Below are 21,737 nucleotides of genomic sequence, written 5' to 3' on the forward strand. Positions count from 1 at the left end.
TTGACCTGTCTGGCATGGGTGTGCCTATGAAGAGCCAAAGCATAAAGTGCTGACTCCAGCCAACATAGCTCCTCAGGTCATTAAGGCACGACAAGGTTGTGGTCCTCTTGAACATGTGCGTATACTTTCTGTGAGTCATAAGAAGACTAGTTTGATTTGCGTAGATGGAGAACCTACATTCCTGCTCTAAATGCCAACGGCGTAACAGGAGTATGTAGTCACTCAGTACATTGTGGAAGAAAACCAATATTGAGGCAGTGTGAGAAAAGACCTAATCTTGGCCTTCTGAAAACAAATTGCTTACCTTTTACTAAAGTATGCTTGTCAGTAGGAGATGAACGAGCAAGTACACGTAGTTTTGGCCAGATTTTGTCAATACGTTCTTGTTCAACCTTAAAATCAAAACATAATTAAAAGTGCTTTGAAGTTCAAAATATAATCTAGACATAATGTTACAAGGTCGATGCTTTTACCAATTACATTAATAAAATTCAAAATAAAATCTAGACATAATGTTACAAGGTCAATGCTTTTACCAATAACATAAATAAAATTCGTAAAAAATACTTTGATTATGTAACTTGTATGATCTTTATGGGTTAGATAAACTGTACCGTTAATAATCTCTGAATTATCTGTGGATTTCTGAACTTGAGAATCAAAGCAACAGAGCCAGTTTTCCTTGCAATGGGCTCTGAACCCTTACTAACCAGTCTAAGAACTTGGATGGAATAAGAGAATTGTATTATAGTTTATGTTCTAACAATTAATAGGAAGAAGAAAGAAAAAAAAGCTTCCCTTCTAGGACCTACTATAACCCTGATCGCAGATCTCTTGGGACAGGGGTTCCCAACCTGCTTAATGGTATTAGTCTATGGCATAAAAAAAGGTTGGGAATCCTGATAGAACCTGTACCAGTGTCAATCAGCTAGCCAATGTCACCAGACCATCATAGGATCATACAGCACAGAAACAGGTCCACTTAGAACTGACCATCAACTGACCTACTTAGACTAATCCTACCTTCTTTACACTCTGCACAGCTTGGGGACATTAGAGCATACCTGAGTAGTTGGGGGAAGCCCACATGGTCAGAGGGAGAATTTGGAAACTCCACATACACAGCACTGCAAGTCAGGATTGAAACTGGGTCACTGGAATTGTGACAATGCAGCTTCACTGGCTGCATCTTTGTGTTCCCTCATATTTTAAAGAATTTAAAGAACATATCCTGGAAATTGTTAACCAAATATTGCAAAAATGGTTTAGTATTTGCTATAAGTTATGGTGGGATTCGTAACTAACAAAGGGGATTACTTAGAACACCATCTTCATCTCCCAAATTTATTTCTTTAAGAATGAATTTGAATGTGTTACAGTTCTTACTGGATCAAATCAGAGATGGCATCGTCAATGTCCAATGTATTGATCCCCGGGCCCCAAACAGTCCTTTGAGCTAAGAATCTGCTGGGGTCATTTATTATGTCTGGTGCTCCTGATCCAGCCTCCTCTACCTTGGAGAGACACGTTGTAAACTTAGAGCACCACTTCTTCAAGCACCTCCGCTCCATCCACCAAAAGCGGAACTTTCTGGTGGTCAAACATTTTAAATCCTATTCCCATTCCTTTTCCGACATGTTGGTGCATGGCCTCCTCATGTGCCAAGATGAGGCCACTCTCAGGGTGGAGGAGCAACACTTTGTATTCCGTCTGTATAGTCTCCAACCTGACGGCATGAATATTGATTTCTCCTTCTGGTAAAAAAAAATCCTCCCTCCCCTCTTCTATTCCCCACTCTGGCCTCTCACCCCTCTCCTTCCCTTTCTCCTATGGTCCACTCTCCTCTCCCATCAGATTCCTTCCTCTCCAGCCCTTTACCTTTCCCTTTCCCACCCACCTACCTAACTTCACCTATCACCTTCCCCTCCTCCACCTTTTTGTTCTGGCGTCTTCCCCCTTCCTTTCCAGTCCTGAAGAAGGGAAATGTCGACTGCTTACTCATTTCCATAGGTGCTGCCTAATCTGCTGAGTTCCTCCAGCATTTTGTGTGTTCCACTTCAAAGATGTAAAGCCTGTAAAATGACATTTTATACTGTGGAGAGCATCTGGTTTCCAGAGAGGGAAAGAATGTAAATTTGCCCAAAAGGAATCTGCAGATAATGAACTCATCTGCTATGGGGGAATTCCAAACATCACTCCGGCTACTTGCCACAGGATAACATGCCAACTGCCTCAAGTATTCCCAACCACTCGTATGGTTCCATATGGCCAGTGAGAACAGAACTGACATTAAATCCTCTTTCCTGTCCAAAAGTTGAAAAGCATGGGACAGGGCAGAGGAATACAACACTTCTATTAGGGAAAAAAATTCAATTTTCTAAAAGTTTAATTTTTTTTTTGCGGTGTATTATTGATTGGTGAATGATTTGCTGCATAGCATGTATTATTCATGTAATTCAATTATTATATAATAATAATTTATGGTTTGGACTATGGACTTTTTCAGTCTTTTAGTTTTCATATTCTGTGCTTTTGCCTGTTCTTTCTCTGTTTCGGGAGTGTAGGTTTCCGCATTTGAGTGATCTCTCTCTCTCTCTCTCGATGCTGTCAGAGGACGTTACCAAGGTTCTGTGTTTATGGATTGGTTTCTGAACTGTAGACTTTTTCAGTCTTGTATTTTTTATATTCTGTATTTGCGCCCATTCTTTCTCATTGGCATGTTTTGCTAGGTGTGTGTGTGTGTGTGTGTGTGGTGGGGGGGCGGTTGTGGGTTGATGATCATGTTGCCATTTTTCTTCTGCAGGAGGTGGGTGGGTTTGATATTTTTCTTCGAACGACTGCCATGCTTTTCTTTGTTTTGTGGCTATCTGGAGAAGATGAATCTCAGAGTTGAGTGCTGCAGACATACTTTGATAATAAATGAACCTTTGAACCTTTTAATTTAAAATATGGTTGATTCTCCTAAGAGTTAAGCCATCATTGAAAGTATGGTGCAAAGCAGCAGACAGCAACAGTATAAGTAAGTGTGACAGAGAACACTAAACCAATTGACTGAAAAATTCTGTCATTTTATCAATGCTGGTTGTTGCTTCAATATTCTGCAAGTACCAAATGCCTTCAGTCATTTATATAACACACAAGGTTAAAATCTGCTATGCAGTTTGTTGGTTTGGTGCTGTCATGGAAATTTTTTCTTTGACTAGAAGAGTCTTAAACATTAGCCTGACTATTACAGCTTATTTCAGAACACTAAGTGGAATTGGCTTAAGTATTAAAAAAAAGAAATTAGGTCAAGATGTCCTTGTCATTTACGGTGAAAAGCCTTACATATTATGCCCTCTGCTCAGTTGACTGAGACAATTGGCCAAGAGATCAAACTTCAGCCTGTGTTTAATTGACTGATCACAGCTTGTTGGCAGAGGTGCTGCCGTAATTGGCTCTGAGCCTCCTGATTCGAGAGAGAAAAACAGCCCAGCTCTTGCTTTACACTCCGACTGGAAAAGTGGATGTTGAGAAGTTTAGGGGTTGGGTAGATTATGCTCTTCCCAAGGTTGAATAAATAACTGACACCAGAAGTAAAAATCTGCAGGTGACCTGTCATTACTTTTTTATTATTATTAAAATCAATTAAAAAAATTATTCAAAAATGGAGTGGCAGAAATATTTCATAACATTTTGCATTAACCATGAGGCGAATGCATCCCTTGTTTACTTTCTTATTAATAGGACGAATTTCACCATCATAATCACACAAAAAAAATAATGTAATTGAGTGTTTGATGTATTAACAGAGAAGGTAACTTGGGGAGGGATGTCATTTATATAGATTCTCAAATAATATTCGATAGACTATCAAAGATGTACAGCATAGAATTATTGGGCTGCTACTTAACTATCTAAAGTCAGAACTGTCATTGCTTTTTCTTCTGGGATGAAGGAGGTATTCAGTGATACATGCAAGAAGACAACTACTATTTCTGACTTATGATAATGAGGCACATCATGTGGCCAGTGTGCCCAAAGGAAGTTTCTGCATTCAGCCTTATTGATTCTAGTAAATCCCAGACTCATGTGAACCTACAATAACTTAGTCTAGGATTTACAAGGTTTGAGGTGCCATCACAGTTTAAGAATAAGAGGTAGGCATTTAGAACGGAGTTGAGGAAAAACTTTTTCACCCAGAGAGTTGTGGATCTGTGGAATGCTCTGCCTCAGAAGGCAGTGGAGGCCAATTCTCTGGATGCTTTCAAGAAAGAGTTAGATACAGCTCTTAAACACAGTGGAGTCAAGGGATATGGGGAGAAGGCAGGAATGGGGTACTGATTGTGGATGATCAGCCATGATCACAGTGAATGGCGGTGCTGGCTCGAAGGGCCAAATGGTCTACTCCTGCACCTATTGTCTATTGTCTTTTGTCACAGCTGTTACTGTACCCAATTGCTGAACACATTGAGGCAGAGCCCAATAGTTTTGGGGTTTCCCAGACATTGGACCAGCAAACAACCACCCACACCTCCCTCTATGTTTGAAAGAGTTTTGGTGACCCTTAGACATGACATTGTGAAAAGGTTATTTTATTTTATTTTAGTTTGACTTTTTTTAATGTTTTACATTATAGGGTTTAATGATTGGTTTACATTTTCAGATGAAAGATGAGTTCTAATGCTCATATGTACATCATAAAACACAATGAAATATGTCACTTGTCTCAAATCAAATCAGGGAGAATTGTGCTGGGGCAGCCCGCAAGTGTGCCACGCTTCTGGCATTCTTCCTTGCCCACAACTTACTAACCCTAACCGTATGGAATGTGGGAGGAAACCAGAGCACCAGGAAGAAACCCACATGGTCATGGAGAGAACATACAAACTCCTTACTGAAAGCAGCTAGAATCAAACCCCGATCCATAATCACTGGTACGGTAATAATGTTGCACTAACCACTATGCTATATAAGACTATTGAATGGATTTCCCATGTATGGCAGACTCTTGATATCACAATTTACCTCATTGTGACCTTCCATCTTATTGTCTGCATGCATTGCATTTCTCTGTAACTGTAAGATACATTCTGCATTCTGTTTTCACTTTTCCCCTGCCCTTCCTTGATGTATCGATGTAGTGAAACAATCTATATGGATGTCATACAAAGCAAAGTTTTGCACTGTACCTCAGTACACATCCATTGTACTGAGGTTCAGCTCATTTTCACTGTATCCCATTACATGAGTTCAATTGCAACATTTAAGAGAGATTTGGATAGGCACTTGGATGAGAGGGGTATGGAAGGCTATGCTCTGGGTGTGGGTAGATGGGAATAGGCAGAAAACCAGGTCAGCATGGATTAAATGGACCGAAGAGTCTACTGCCGTCTTGCAATGCTCAATGATTCTATGTGATGATAATAAGCCAATCACCAATTGCTATCAAATTTTAGTAGCTTCTCAGCGCTTCCAAAATCATAGCTATTTAATTCCTTAACTGCTTTGACAGGTGAAGGAAGCTCTGACCCCAGTTCTACCTCCTGTCAAAGTTTGTCAGAACATTCCAGATCTTGGCACTTCACTGTCCAAGTCTTATTCTCTGCTCAGGACTCACCCTGCTCTACCAGGTGCCCCAGGATCCAGTGAGACACACATCCGTATCAGATAAGTACAGGGCGGTGTTGGCGATATACAGACGTTCTAGTTGGAGATTCATGTTTTAGCAACCAACCCAAAGACTTGGAGATATAGGTTACATTTCCAAAATTTGCACTCAATACAAAATCTGGAATGTTATAAACATTGAGGAACATAGAGTTGACTGCCTAAAACTCAGACTAATAAAAAGGAAAAGATTTATCTCTGTGGGGAGGCACAATAATGTGGTTTGAACAGTATTTTACAGTACCAGTGACCTGGGTTCAATTCCCACCATGATCTGAAAGGAGTTTGTATGTTCTCCCTGTAATCGTGTAGGTTTCCTCCCACAGTCCAAAGAGGTACTGGTTGATAGGTTAATTGGTCATTGTAAAGGGTTAAGTTGTCAGATGGCTGGGCAGAGTGGCTCCAGTGTACCTCCATAAATAAATAAGTAATGCATGGTGAGATGCATGTTGGCAGGGAATGAACAGGAAACAGTGAAGGCTAAAGGCACAGTGTAAAAGAGAGAATAAGAACTGAGGAATCTGGGAGAGAGGGGATGTGCTATGAGCATTGAAGGTGTCTAGACAGGTTATAAATTTAATTCCATCGTAGGCAATGGAAAAAAAAATAGCTGGTGATGTGTAAAATTGGCTTGTTTTCCTGAAGCCAGCGAAGACTGGGAGAAGGCTTGATTGCAGTATTCAAAACATCAGATTAATTAAAAGCAGGTATTTGAATGGCTGATGGCCAATAACTGATGGGCAAAATGTTAAGGGAACCAAAGGAGTGCGCATACTTCGATGTCTTCCCCGGTATGTTCTCATAATGGTTGATGTGCTCGTGTTGGCGAAATATTCAATTTCGTTAGTAATGGGGATGTGTAAATGTGTATATATTATTTGTTTATTGTATTTAAGGGAGATACTTCTGTTTATTTCATACTATGATTGTAACTATACTGTAGGGTGCATCATATTCTAATTGATGTCTTGACTTTGTGGGTAATTAAAGATAGTATGTCCCAGTGCCTAATACACAAAGGTTGATCAGTCACAGAGAGAGAGAGTGAGAGAGAGAGAGTGAGAGAGAGACAGAGAGAGAGAGTGAGAGAGAGAGACAGAGAGAGAGTGAGAGAGAGAGAGTGAGAGAGAGAGACAGAGAGTGAGAGAGAGTGAGTGAGAGAGAGAGAGAGACAGAGAGAGAGAGAGAGAGAGAGAGAGAGAGAGAGAGAGAGAGAGAGAGAGAGAGAGAGAGAGAGAAAGAAACACCAGGAATTCATACTGGACAAAGTATGGAGCTGATAATGTGTATTTTGGTAGATATCTTTTTGAAAATATTGGCAGTTTACACTATTTTTGCAAATTTTTTGTACGTTTGATTCTTGACACACCTAATAAAGTGCTAAGCGACTCCAGCCATTTTCTTCAGTGGTCATAACCCACGTATTTAACAATGACAGAGGGTGGCTAAGAGGCCAACTTGATTATTGTATGAAAGAACTTATATAGAATCAATGGTCACATTCTGTGCTGCATCACTCTATGATTATATATTATATAAACATTTTATAAACACCCAAATGCATCACATACAGAATATACCTATTAGAATTATATCAGAAACATACATTATAACTATTTTACTTTAACCCATTACATAATGCTTTTCATTACCTTAATGAAAATATGACAAATGGTATAAATGGGAATACACAAGTACGATAGCTTGATAGCTTTGGACATTATCATTTCTCTGCCGAATCTTAATGATCTAAATCGACACAGCATGTTAGCCCTGCACACACTAGCAGTGTAGATCATGCAAAGGCATTAAAACCATTTTTCCATATGGCAGCCTCAACTCTTGATGGCATTAACATCGATTTCTCCAACTCCTGGCAATTTATCGCACCCCCTTTCTCTCTTCTTCCATTCTCATTCTGTCTCCCCTCTTACATCTTCTCTTCCCCTCATCTGCCTATCACCTCCCCCTGGTGTTCCTTCCCCTTCCCTTTCTCTCTTGGTCCACTTTCCTCTCCTATCAGATTCCTCCCTCTTCATCCCTTTATTTTTCCCACCTATCACCTCCCAACTTCTCCAACTCCCCCTCCCTGCTCACTTACTTCCCCCCTCACCTGGATTCCCCTATCATCTTCTAGATGGTAATCTTCCCTTCCCTTCACCTTCTTATTCTGGCTTTCTCCCCCTTCCTTTACAGCCCTGATGAAGGGTCTTGGCCCAAAATGTCAACTGTTTATTCCTTTTCATAGATGTGCCTGACCTGCTGAGTTCCTCCAGCAATTTGTATGTGTTATTCTGTAATGTTAAGCTGACTCTCCTGTTATATTTCAGACAATCCTGAATATGGTGATATTGGCAATATTATAAATGGGAGATGGCACTAACATGCTCTTCCAGAATTATACTGTGTGATTGAACAAAATTATACATACTTTAATATATTAAGTGTAACTCACTTCTCCTTTTTCATTGCGGATCCTCCTGTTGAAATCTTTGCCCTCCAAGCAGATGAAGTCCTCACCTGGATTAATGATACCACATTTAATAGCGATAGCTCGAGCTGTGTTAATGTTGTCGCCTGTGACCATGCGTACAGTAATACCAGCTCGCTGGCACTTTCTGATGGCATCTGGAACCTACACAAAAATATATTTGAGGAATCAAGGTTGCTCAACACAATTCTTCTTATTTAGCAAAATGAAAAATTGCATAATCATTTGTAGACAAATTATATCACATTATGAAATAACATTATAACAAGATTTTATAAGTGATCCATTAAAGGGTTTCTGTCTCAAATTGTTCTCTCTAGCTTATCATTCCTATGGATAGATTAATATCAAAAGATTGCTTGGATCTGAATATCTGAAATAAAACCAGAAGATGATCTGTGGAAAGAGAAGTACTAAATTTTCAGGTCAATTGTCTTTTATCAGTTTCTTTAATGCTTTGCCTTTACTGTAGTAACACAAATTTCTCTGGATCTTTCAGATAAAATATTTATCAGCCACATAGATAGTTACCATAACAAGTTGGATGGTACAGAATTGCACAATTGCTTATTACACTTTTTCTTTAAACCCAGTGATGATGTAACATATATCTACGATGAAAATAATTTGGAAGATGTGTCTTGGGTGGTTGATGTTGGGTTGAACTGTTCTCCAATCTTGGCAATTTACTTGCAGCTGCTTGAATTTCCAGCATCTGCAGAATTCCTCGTGTTTATGTTTCATCACACAAACGGTTTTTGTGTGTGGGAGAGACAGTTGGGGGCTTAGGGTTTGTACTTGTTGCTGTTCTCTATGTTGGTGATATGTTAAGATTTTTTTGTGCGAGGGAGGGGTTAGAGGGCTTGGGGTTTGATGTTCCTGCAGTCCTTTTCCATGGGGAGCGATCTGTTAACTTTTTTGTGTGAGACTTGGGAGTTTTGGGTTTGCAAGTTTTTGTTTCTTTTTTTTGTGCAAAGGGTGGGGAGAAAACCATGGAGTTTCATCAACTTCTAAGGTTTTGTTTGTTCCATGGCTATCTGGAGAAGACGAATCTTAGAGTTGTATACTGCACACATACTTTGATAAGTATATAAAGGCCAAGCACTTGGAGGACACATCACAATGAACAGTGCACTGATGATCTTGCCTGGTAAGGTGATGAAACTTTTGCAAGTAAATTGCCAAGATCAGAGAACAACTCAACCCAACCATAATTCTATGATTCTCTCTGTGTGCTTGTATTGCATTGCAGTCATCTGTGCAATCCAGCAGAGTGGAACCATGATATCAAATTGTTTAAACTTGCAAAAAAAATTACAGCTCTATTTACACATTGTCCATATTTCCCAAGACACCACAACGGTCCACTAACATCCAAAAACTAAATTGACTAAAACCAAAACCTTAGTTAAAAGAAAGAAAAAATAAGGCAGAGAGATGAGAAATTTATTGAAGAAACTGCAGTGTTGAAGGCTTTGGCAGCAAGGGCAAATTGTCCGCATTATTAAAATTGGTTAAAAGTGGTGAAAATTAGGGATATTCAGAAGAGTGGAACTGGAGGGACAGAGATATTTAGGAAGTTCCTGCCAACAAAATTCAATAAGAATTAAATAAATTTAACTCGTCATAAATTGAACTCTTTTAATATCATTAATCTTGTTACTTTGAAAAATAACTCAATTGCTTTCACCTTTTAACCAACTGGGTGTTCACTGAGGAGAAAATTATGTTTGCTCAAGAGATAAAGGAAACAAGAGGTGATGTTTTGGAAAACATTCACATTACCAGAGCAGAAATATTGCAACCTTACAGCATATTAAGAATGCATAAATCCCCAGGGCCTGACAAAGTGCAGCCTCAGACCTCTGTAGCAGCTGCAGTGGAAATTGCAGTGGCCCATGCAGAAATATTTGTTTCACCATTAGCCACTGGCGAGGTTCCCAAAGATTGGAAGGTGGCAAAATGGGTAGCAAGAACAAGACAGGGAACTAAAGGCTGGTCAGCCAGATAACAGGAGTGGGGAAGATACTGAAGAGAATTCTGAGAAACAGGATCTACCAGCATTTGGATAGACAGTCTGATTAGTAGGAGTTAGCATAGCTTTGTATGTGGAAAGTCATGCCTGACAAACCTTTCAGAATAGTTTAAGGAAATCAAAGAGATAGATGAGGGAAGAACGCAAACATGAGGAATTCTGCAGATGCTGGAAATTCAAGCAACACACATCAAAGTTGCTGGTGAATGCAGCAGGCCAGGCAGCATCTCTAGGAAGAGGTACAGTCGCCGTTTCGGGCCGAGACCCTTCGTCAGGACTAACTGAAGGAAGAGCTAGTAAGAGATTTGAAAGTGGGAGGGGGTGGGGGAGGGGGAGATCCAAAATGATGGGAGAAGACAGGAGGGGGAGGGATGGAGCCAAGAGCTGGACAGGTGATTGGCAAAAGGGATATGAGAGGGTCATGGGACATGAGGGAAGAGCAGTGATTGTTGTCTATTTGGACTTTAGCAAGGCCCTTGACAGGGTCCTGCATGGTAGGCTGATCTGGAATCCAGAGACAGCTATGCAGGTGGATTCAAAATTGGCACAGAAGTAGGTAGCAGAGCCTGGTGGTTGAAGGTTATTTCTTCGAATAGAAGCCAGTGACTAGTAGTGTGCCATAGTGGTCAGCGTTGGGACCCATGTTATTTCTTACTTATATAACTGACTTAGATGTGAATGTAGGAATGCATAAGGCTTGATCAGTAAGTTTGTGGATGACATGAAATTTAGGAGGCTTTGTTAACAGTAAAGTGGTTATCATAGATTACAGGGGACCTTGATCAGTTAGCAAGTGGGTTGAAGAGTAGCAAGTGGAGTTCAGTACAGATAAGTATAATATATCTTGGAAAGTCAAATCAGCATAGGAATGGTACCATAAATGCTAGAACGCTAGGGAGTATAATAGAACGGAAGGGAGTGCAAGTACCTCGCTCATTGAAAGTGGCGTCACAGGCAAACATGATAGTGAAAATGTTTTGCACACTGAATTTTATCAGTCAAGACACTAAGTGTAGGAAATGGGACATTAGGCTGTAATGTATAAGTCACTGGCGAGGCCGTACTTGTAATATTAAGTATAGTTTCAGCCACCCTGTTTTTAGAAGGATGTAGTTAAACTGGAAAGAAAGTCCTTACACTGGAAAGAAAACAGAAAAAGATTTATCAGAATGTTGCATAGATTAGAGGGGCTGAATTATCAGGAGAAGTTGGCCGGGCTAGGTCTTTATTCCTTAAAATGTGGGAGAATGAGGGCTGACCGTGTAGAAATGTTTAAAATTATGAGAGGTAGAGCATAGGTATGGCGGATGGTATCAATCTTTTTTCCCCAGGGTAGGGGAGATCAAGACTAGGGGCCTAGATTAAGAATGCGAGGGGAAACATTTAAAAGGGACCCAAGCAGAAACTGTTTCACACAGAGGCTGGTGAGTATATGGAACCAACCAGCAGAGGAAGTGGTTGGGGCAGGTACAATAGTTTCAATTAAGAAGATACATGAAGGGATGGAGCTGGGGCAATATGGGTCGAAGATGGGAAATTAGGATGAACTGGGTGGCAGACGGTGTCCCAGAAAGACACACTCTTTTATGTCCAAGACTCCGTCACAGGTGGGAACGAGGTGCTTGAATGGACCAGCAAATGGGTAGCACAGTAGTTAGTCCACTTCTTCCATCATTTTTGCCAGGCTTCCGCATACTCCTGACGAAGGAACTTCAGGTTCTCAATGCTTTTCTCCATTTAGAATGGCCACAGGTCATGAGATTTCCAGAACAGATCCTTGAATCACTTCCATCTGTTCTCCTTGCTGTGACTGAGGCACGTTGTAGAAACATGCACTGTGCATAGATCGTATAGAATGCACACTGGTGTTGGTGTAACTGTGACCCAAGTTCTTCACTGGAAATCCTACAGCAATAATAATTGATTATGTAAATCACAATGCATCTCCATAATCTGCAGCTAAATATGAGGACGTTTGATCATTGGCCCTGTTGATTTTTCATGTGTGGGGATACACTTCTAATTCTAAGATATAGTGATTAAGTAATGACTGCAACGGCTTTGGGGAGGAGGAGATAGGAACAACCTATACCTCTGAAATCAGAAAAATACTGAACTTCAGCACAACTAACTCAAGTCAGCATCAATCTTATGTCAAATGATTTTTCATGAATCATTGATGAAGACAGGGAGCAGGACTATTTTGTATTATTTATGCCTTTTGTTGAAGAGTTTTGTTGCAGAACATCAAGTTCACCTCCTGCATTGGTGACATGCCCGAGATGCGATTTAAAAGTCAAAAGTCATGGTGAACTTTTAACGTGCTAGGATTTTCATTATTAAACTCCTTAATAAAGCACTTCATTTCAGTCTTATTTCTATGTTCGTAACTGTCCAAAGTGAAGGAACTATCCTGTGTAATGCTGTTCTCCTCATCAGATCAGCGAGTCATACATGTCATTTAACCAAGCCAAATATCAGCACCTCATCCCTCACCAGAATTCATTGTGGCAAGAAATGTCTCCCAGTGGCTGAAATGAGAATAAGTGAGACATTCTTTATATTTGTTTTATTTTATTGAGATACCGTATGGAGTGGGCCCTTCCAGCCCTTCGATCCACACCGCTCAGCAACCCCCAGTTTAACCCTAGCTTAATCATGGGACAAATCTTCAATGATAAATTAACCTACCAACCTGGACCGTGGGAGGTAACCAGAGCAACTGGAGGAAACCCACGCTCTGGGATGAACATACAAAGGAACTGGTGGGAATTGAACCTGGGTTGCTGGGACTGTAAAGCACATTACACCACCATGCTGCCCCAAGGTAACAATTTACCTGTCATCAGTTACTAATCTTGTGAATAGATTTACAAATCCATTGCACCAAATCGGCACAAATTCAAGGTCAAATAGATTGTTTGACAGATTTTCCAGTGAGCTGCTGGATTTTGCATGGTATTCCAGATATAGCAAAGTACATAAGACCACATGCCCCATTTTCCAGAATTGCTGCCAAACCTAGTGAAGAGATGAAATAGGCATCCAGCATGGATTAATGCGAGGTACGTAGAAACCAATTTTACATGGCAACTTCAATGATCCTGGAAATTTCACGACAGACAAAGTTAAATATTTAGTTCTGGGCCTTCTGCAAATAGATTGAATGTGGAGGGAGGGGAGATTAGTCTCTGTCTGTATCTGTCAAACATTCTACAGCAAACGCAAAATAAATTTCCATTAAGAACATCCCGCAAACAAAATGAAAACATCTGGTAGGTAGTAAAGCCAACACACAGTATAGGTGCGGAAAAGCTCTTGAGATCTCTTCTTTTCCTTTTAAGGAATGAGATCTCAATCCCTTAAGCCTTTATGAAAACAGTCATTTTTTAAAGGATTAATCCTGAGTGCTGGAAACTTACTTTTCCTAAACCTTGACAAATCATGTTTTCTCATCCAACAAAATGATTAAATTGATTGCTATTGATTAATAAGGACAATGGATAAATTTTTAGATATTGTCATCTGAGCGTAGGAAGAATGGCAATTCCACATTATTTTGTTCCCAGCATTGAGCACATTTTTTTTCTCTGCACACTGGGAAATGGGTTCTAATGGGTTTCTCAAAGTTGTCTATACTATACATACTTTGATAATAAATGCACTTAGTACTTTTGAAATGTAATTTGATCTCCATGGGATCGCTGCCACAGGAAAGCAGCATCCATCATCAGGAACCCCCACCACTTAAGTCATGTTCTCTTCTCACTGCTACCATCAGTAATAAGGTACAGAAGCATCACAACCCACACCACCAGGTTAAGGAACAGTTATTACCCTCCCTCCCCTCCCCCCACCACCATTAGGCTCTTGAACCTGTGCGATAACTTCACTTAAATTCACTTGCAATCCACAAAATGTGCCAGAGGAGTTCAGCAGATTGGGCAGCATCTATGGATGGGAATAAACAAGTCAATGTTTTGGGTCAAGACCCTTGATTAGAAGCCATCCGTCCTGATGAAGGGCCTTGTCTTGAAACGTCAACCGTCCATTCCCATCCTTAGATGCTGCCTGACATTGTCATAGTCATACTTTATTGATCCCGGGGGAAATTGCGTGTATTGCTCTAGATTTCCAGCATCTACAGTACCCCTTGTGCCTACTTAAATTCACTTGCCCCATCACTGAACTGTTCCCACAACCTATGGACTCACTTTCAAGTACTCTTCATCTCTTGTTCTCAATATTTATTGCTTACTTTATTGTTATTATTTCTTTTTTTTTTGTATTTGCACAGTTTGCTGTCTTTTGTACATTAGATGCGTATCCATCCTGCTGGGAGCAGGTTTGCATTGAGTCTGTTATGGTTCCTGGATTTGCTGTGTAGGTCCACAAGAAAATGAACCTCAGGGTTGTATATGGCAGCATATATGTATTTTGATAATAAATTTACTTTGTACTTTTAGTACCCTTATACTAAAAGGGATGTAAGGCACTCCCCAGTAACCACTGTAGAATGATAGCCAGACTTATATGTACTTTCAAATCTATCACAAAACTAGAAAAGGGAAGTAACCATGTTAGATTTGCTAGGGTCAATAGATCAGTATAATTTCTACATGCTGTTCCGGAGCATTTTCAATGAATGAACAGGGTCTAAATTTCAGAAACAGGGACAATAAAACCCAGGCAACAGGAATTCTGCAGATGCTGGAAATTCAAGCAACATACATCAAAGTTGCTGGTGAACGCAGCAGGCCAGACAGCATCTATAGGAAGAGGCGCAGTCGACGTTTCAGGCCGAGACCCTTCGTCAGGACTAACTGAAGGAAGAGTGAGTAAGGGATTTGAAAGCTGGAGGGGGAGGGGGAGATGCAAAATGATAGGAGAAGACAGGAGGGGGAGGGATAGAGCCGAGAGCTGGACAGGTGATAGGCAAAAGGGGATACGAGAGGATCATGGGACAGGAGGTCCGGGAAGAAAAACGGGGGGGGGGGTGACCCAGAGGATGGGCAAGAGGTATATTCAGAGGGACAGAGGGAGAAAAAGGAGAGTGAGAGAAAGAATGTGTGCATAAAAAAGAGTAACAGATGGGGTACGAGGGGGAGGTGGGGCCTAGCGGAAGTTAGAGAAGTCAATGTTCATGCCATCAGGTTGGAGGCTACCCATACGGAATATAAGGTGTTGTTCCTCCAACCTGAGTGTGGCTTCATCTTTACAGTAGAGGAGGCCGTGGATAGACATGTCAGAATGGGAATGGGATGTGGAATTAAAATGTGTGGCCACTGGGAGATCCTGCTTTCTCTGGCGGACAGAGCGTAGATGTTCAGCAAAGCGGTCTCCCAGTCTGTGTCGGGTCTCACCAATATATAAAAGGCCACATCGGGAGCACCGGATGCAGTATATCACCCCAGTCGACTCACAGGTGAAGTGATGCCTCACCTGGAAGGACTGTTTGGGGCCCTGAATGGTGGTAAGGGAGGAAGTGTAAGGGCATGTGTAGCACTTGTTCCGCTTACACGGATAAGTGCCAGGAGGGAGATCAGTGGGGAGGGATGGGGGGGACGAATGGACAAGGGAGTTGTGTAGGGAGCGATCCCTGCAGAATGCAGAGAGAGGGGGGGAGGGAAAGATATGCTTAGTGGTGGGATCCCATTGAACCACACTTAATATAATGCACTATTTTGAGCAAATACTTGCCAAATAATGTGTGTGGATTCAAGTAATTTAAGTGTTTTGTTTTTACCTGACTTTGTCAATTTTTTGAAGTTACAACCAAAATTCCAATGACACAGTTAGTTAATAAAGACACAAGCTGGGCAATGATTTTAACATTCACTTATAAATATGTGATGCCTTTCAGTTCTTTAAAGCGGTTTCTGCAAGCTGACAGATATAATACGACAGATCCCACGAGAGCAAGTTGAAAGAGTGATAGCTGAATAATGCAGAACCAGAGCTGATCCCACATCCAATCTCTGCATTCCCCCGACAGATTTATAAAGAATTCTCTTTTTCACTGTCCCTGCATATTTACTTATAGGATCCAAATCAGGACTTTGAAGGAATACTTTTGCCTTCCTGGTTGACAAATACAAAGTCAATACAATCCAGTGGGGGCGGGGGAATAAAAGAGGTTTGCTTGATTGCAGGCCTTCAACCAAAACGTCAGCTATTTCCTTCCACTCGTAAATGTTGCTTGACCCGCTGGTTTTCTCCAGCAGACTGTATGTTAATTCCAGATTGCAGCATCTGCTGTCTTCTGTGTTTCAAGAATGACTTGCTTTAGGGCACCTCATACAGCACTGGCACTTTGTAGCTGCGATGTCTTTTATGTATTGGACACACTCCAGCAGTCCATTCACTCGCAGTTTCTTGATAGACTACAACCTCATTCCAGAAGAAACATCAATTTATTTCAAAGTACCAGTTTACCTTCCTATTGGGAACATATACACAGGGGGCACTTTATTAGGTACACCTGCTTGTTACTGCAAATATCTAATCGGGCAATTACGTAGCAGCAGCATCATCATCATCATCGTCCTCATTACGTGCTGTGTCATACAACAGAGGCGTTCATGGTCTTTCCATCACCATGATTGCTCTTGGCAAATTTTTCCACTGAAGTGGTTTGCCACTGCCTTCTTCCGGGCAGTATCTTTAAAAGATGGGTGGCCCCAGCCATTATCACTACTCTTCAGAGATTGTTTGCCTGGTGTCAGTGGTCGCGTAACCAGGACTTGTGGTATGCACCAGCTGCTCATACGAACATCCACCACCTGTGACCCTGACTGGGGGACTAATCTGGTGCTACACCTTGCCCAAGGGTGACCTGCAGGCTAGCAGAGGGAAGGATCGCCTTGCACCTCCTTTAGTAGAGATGGATCTCCACCCTACTACCCATGTGGCAGCCACACAATACATAAAAGCATGCAGACATGGTCGAGGTTCAGTTGTCGTTCAGACCAAATATCAAAATGGGGAAGAAATGTGATCAAAGTGACTTTGACTGAGGAATGATTGTTGATAGCAGATGTTGTAGTTTGAGTATCTCAGAAACTGCTGATCTCCTGGATTTTCACGCACAGGAGCTCGCAGCCTTTTTATGCCACGGACCAATACCAATTAAACAACTGGACTCCAGGTTGGGAGCCCCTGCTCTAGAGTTTGCAGAGAATGAAGCGGAAAAGCAAACAAACAGTGAGTGGCAGTTCTGTGGGAAAAAAAAGCCTTATTAATGAGAGAGGTTGGAGGAGTATGGCAAGATTGGTTCAAGCTAATAGGAAGGCAACAGCAACTCGAGTACCCATGCACTATAAAAGTGGTGTGCAGAAGAGCATCTCTGAAAGCACAGCACATTGAACCATGAAGTGGATGCGCTACAGCAACAGACCACCCTAGATTCCATTGCTGTACCTATTAAAGTGACCACTGATGAAGTAAGACAGTATTCTAGAAATCCTTTGCACAGTAAGCCTGGTACAATGCCTCCAAATCGATTGCAGTGGCTTAAGCCAGAAACTTGCTACCATCTTCTCAATGGCAAACTGGCAATGATTGGCCTTGAGATTGTGACGAAAAACCAAGTTATCAGAAGATTGATGCTGATGAGAGAGATAAGGGAGACAATGGAGAAACATTCAAAATGCTAATAAGAGAGAAGAGAGTGATTAACCAGAAAGAAACACATTTCAGATATTGACAGACCGATTGCTTTGAACCTGAACTGTTTGAAGTTTGATGGACAGGCGATACCCCAGCAGGGGGATAAAAAGAACAGGTTCGCTAAGGCACGACACACACCACGAGATCACAAGATAACAAGACCCTGGAAGAGCGGTGTGCCCCCACAAGTTGGTGGAAGTTGGAGGTCTGGTTCGAGGGAACCAACCATAGACTGACAGGGTGAAAAGGGACGATCGGCGGGAACCTGGTGTGTGTGTCCGCCCTTGCCTGGGTGCCGGGTTCACCACGGAAGAACGGTCGTATGCGGAACGGAGGGGTCACAGTCAGTGACCACAGAAGACATAAAAGGGTTCGCCCGAAAGCTAACTGCGAAGAACATCAAAGGTCTGTTTGAATCAAAATTTGCATTCTCTCTCTCTCCAACGGCACAACAGCGATTACTGCGAACTATACTAAGCTGAACTGAACTCTGCGTCACTTGAGACTGATCATTTTACCCCTAGACTGCGATAGAGCTTGATTGATTCCTATTACTCTAGTTCTGTGTATACGTGTGTATTACCATTGCTAACCTGTTGCATTTACATCCTTATGATTAGAGTACTGTGTTACTTATTTCTTTAATAAAAACTTTATTAGTTTCTGTTAACCAGACTCCAACTAAGTGGTCCATTTCTGCTGGTTTGGCAACCCAGTTACGGGGTACGTAACAAGATGTTCCCACAAAACAATGATCTCACTTTAAGGACTCTTCATCTTGTAATTTCATGCTCTCATTATTTATTGGTATTTATTTATATTTCCATTTGCACAGTTTGTCATCTTCTATGCTTTACTTGATCTTTTATTGTTTCTGTTGACAGTTACTATTCCATAGATTTGCTCAGTATGCCCACCACAGGAAAGCGAATCTCTTGATTGTATACGGTGACATGTAAGTACTCGATAATAAATTTTACTTTGGACTTTTAAAGAAATACTGATTCTCGTACCCTAATACAAAAAAAAATGAGACTGGCAGATACTTACAGTTTGAAAAGCAAAACACACAAATGCTGCAAGATAATAAAATTGACTCCATATAAATTATTACCAAGCAATTTAAAAATGAAGGTGTATTGAATTGCTTTGTTTTTTATTCAATGTAAAACCGAGAAATTGTTCTGAAAATTCTAAGCGTACTTTAGTCAAATAAGTATTCTGCTTCTCAAAGACAAAAGCTATCTTTTGCCTGTTCATTTATCATTGCTGCATTCAAATTGCACAGACTTGCAATGCAATTATTTATGAGCAATTTTCACACTGAAATTCTCAAAAGCATCATGCTTTGTTGCAAGAGGTGCAAGGTTTTAATTATATTTGAAACAATAATTACAGATTAGCACCCGTTCTGACCCTAAACAACAATCTGCTCTGATAATGATTTTAAAATGCGGCTTTTATTGTAGTAAAGAATAGCTTCTCATTGCTTTCATAAGACATAGGAGCAAACTTAGGCCATTCAGCCCATCTAGTCTGCTTTGCCACTTGATCATGGTAGATTTATCTTCCCCCTTAAACCCATTTCTCTGCCTTCTCCCTGTAATTTTCGACACCCTTACTAATCAAGATTCTATCAACCTCCAGCATAAATATACCCAAAAACTTGGCCTCTGCAGTCGTATGTAGCAATAAATTCTACTGATTGATGAGCCTCTGGCTAAAGAAGTTCCTCCTCATCCCTGTTCTTAAGGGGCATCCTTTTACTTTGAGGCTGTGCCCTCTGGTCTTAGATTCTTCCTCTATGTCTCCATGTTCACTCTATCTGGGCCATTCAATATTTGGTAAGCTTCAATGCAATTTCCCCTCATTCTTCTAAACATCAGTGAATGTGGCCCAAATCATCAAATGATCCTCATATGTTAACCCTTACATTCCCTAGATCATTCTTGTAAACCTCCAATGGACCCTCTCCAATGCAATCTTATCCTTCCTTCGATATGGTATCCAAAAAATGCTCATAATACTCTAATGCCTGAACAACTGCTTATAAAGACTCAGCACTGCATCTTCGCTTTTATGTTCTGTTCCTTTCAAGTCAAGTCAAGTCACTTTTTATTGTCATTTCAACCATGACTACTGGTACAAAACACAGTAAAAATGAGACAACGTTTTCCAGGACCATGGTGCTACATGAAACAATACAAAAACTACACTGAACTACGTAAGAAAAAACACAAAAACTACACTAGACTACAGACCTATCCAGGACTGCATAAAGTGCACAAAACAGTGCAGGCACTACAATAAATAATAATAAATAATACACAAGACAGTAGGCACAGTAGAGGGTATAGTAGGTTGGTGTCAAGCCAGGCTCTGGGTATTGAGGAGTAGCTAATATAAGATTTATATTATATTTGCTTCCAACTTTATTATTTGTGTATTATTCAATGGTTATTTTTTACTCTGTCCATTACTGAAAATCTTCTAAAAAATCCTCTCTTTGTTCCTTATGAGATATTCTCAAGGTGATTGGCTGATCAGGCAGCTTAATAGCATTGTGGACGTTGGACCCCAGGGATTCTTGGCACCCCAGAGTGATCAATTTCAGCAGGGAAGCTGCGGTTGCCACAGACTTCTTAAGATCTTTGTGGGCAGTTTACGTCCAGTCAGTGACACGCATTTATGGCATGGTTACCGATGCTTAGTGTTTGCAATCTGCAATGTGACTCTGATGTAGTCATTTCTAAGCTGAAAGCAAAGAGGAGTAGCCTGTCAAATTTTACAAGCTCGCACAGTTAAGTATGTCAAGCATTTTTCTATGCAAAATTCAAAAGTGCTGAGAGATAATAGAATTTACCCTTAAGAAACAATACACAGTATTTAAAAAATCATATTTAAATATCCAAAATGTCATAATTTCTCTGAATATTAATATAATAATTTAGTTTTCTTCTTGAAAATAATATTTTTGGAGGGAGTTACATATTTTCCTTGCCTTTAAACTGTACACATTTTAATGGAGTACTGTCTTCTTGAAAATACGTTGTTTTGCTCATGAGGTGAAACTGTGTCACCATCATGTTCAACCTAATGATGCCAGATAGACAGGATAGACGTAACCACTGGTGCTGAGTGGAAAACCTAGCAACGCCACAGCACTTGAAGTGTTGGAGCCGGCATTTAAGGGTCCTTTGTAATTTTTCCCATCTCCCCAATTCTTTTATTCTGGCATCTTCCCCCTTCCTTCTCAGACCTTAGCCCGAAATGTTGACTGTTTATTCATTTCCATAGATGCCGCCTGACTGCTGAGTTGTGTGTGTTGCAGTATGTTATTACCTTGGCCTGTTGAGGAAAGTGGAGAATATGCTCCCGTTTTTAACTACATGAGACTGAATCCTGGTGCAGGAGATGTAGGAACAGGGATTGTTGCTGATTAGATGAAGCCAAAGTCAAGATCAAGGTCAAAAAGTGCCTGGATGAGACAAAGATAGTGTATCTGCAACAGCTTAGTTATCACGTGCCTACAAAAGTCTCTGGAATCAGAAGGAATGTAAAAACAAGAAATCCATCTTCCCATGTGTTACTTGCATTCAAAGAGGAAAAAAGCTGAGAAACATTGCAAAATATAAAAGCTGAGAACCAATTTAAAATGCAATGTAAATCTTCTTCATCCTTAGAAGGGCAACAATCAAAATTGTGTAGTTAATTGTTTTCTGTTACTTTATTTGTGTGAAAAGCTGTGCTCTGACTTAAGGCCACATCCAGGAATAGCATCATCATCATCATCACTATGCGCTATGTCATATGACATGGGTGATCACGGTCTTTGACCATGATTGTTCTTGGCAAATTCTTCTACAGAAGTGGTTTGCCATTGTCTCCTTCTGG

General features: G+C 40.7%; 1 protein-coding gene across 11 annotated transcripts in view; it reads right to left on the reverse strand.

The window, feature by feature from the left end:
• The window catches only part of atp2b2 (ATPase plasma membrane Ca2+ transporting 2), a 927,552-nt gene that overhangs the window by 77,126 nt on the left and 828,689 nt on the right, over positions 1-21,737 (reverse strand). For all 11 annotated transcript variants that reach the window (XM_063068192.1, XM_063068182.1, XM_063068188.1 and 8 more), the window contains 2 exons: positions 8,105-8,284; positions 305-392 (listed from right to left, as the gene is read on the reverse strand). In XM_063068192.1, coding sequence (XP_062924262.1) covers positions 305-392; positions 8,105-8,284 — 268 coding nt within the window. The remainder of the gene's footprint in view (positions 1-304; positions 393-8,104; positions 8,285-21,737) is intronic.

This window comes from Mobula hypostoma, chromosome 15, assembly GCF_963921235.1.
Source record: "Mobula hypostoma chromosome 15, sMobHyp1.1, whole genome shotgun sequence".
Taxonomy (NCBI): domain Eukaryota; kingdom Metazoa; phylum Chordata; class Chondrichthyes; order Myliobatiformes; family Myliobatidae; genus Mobula; species Mobula hypostoma.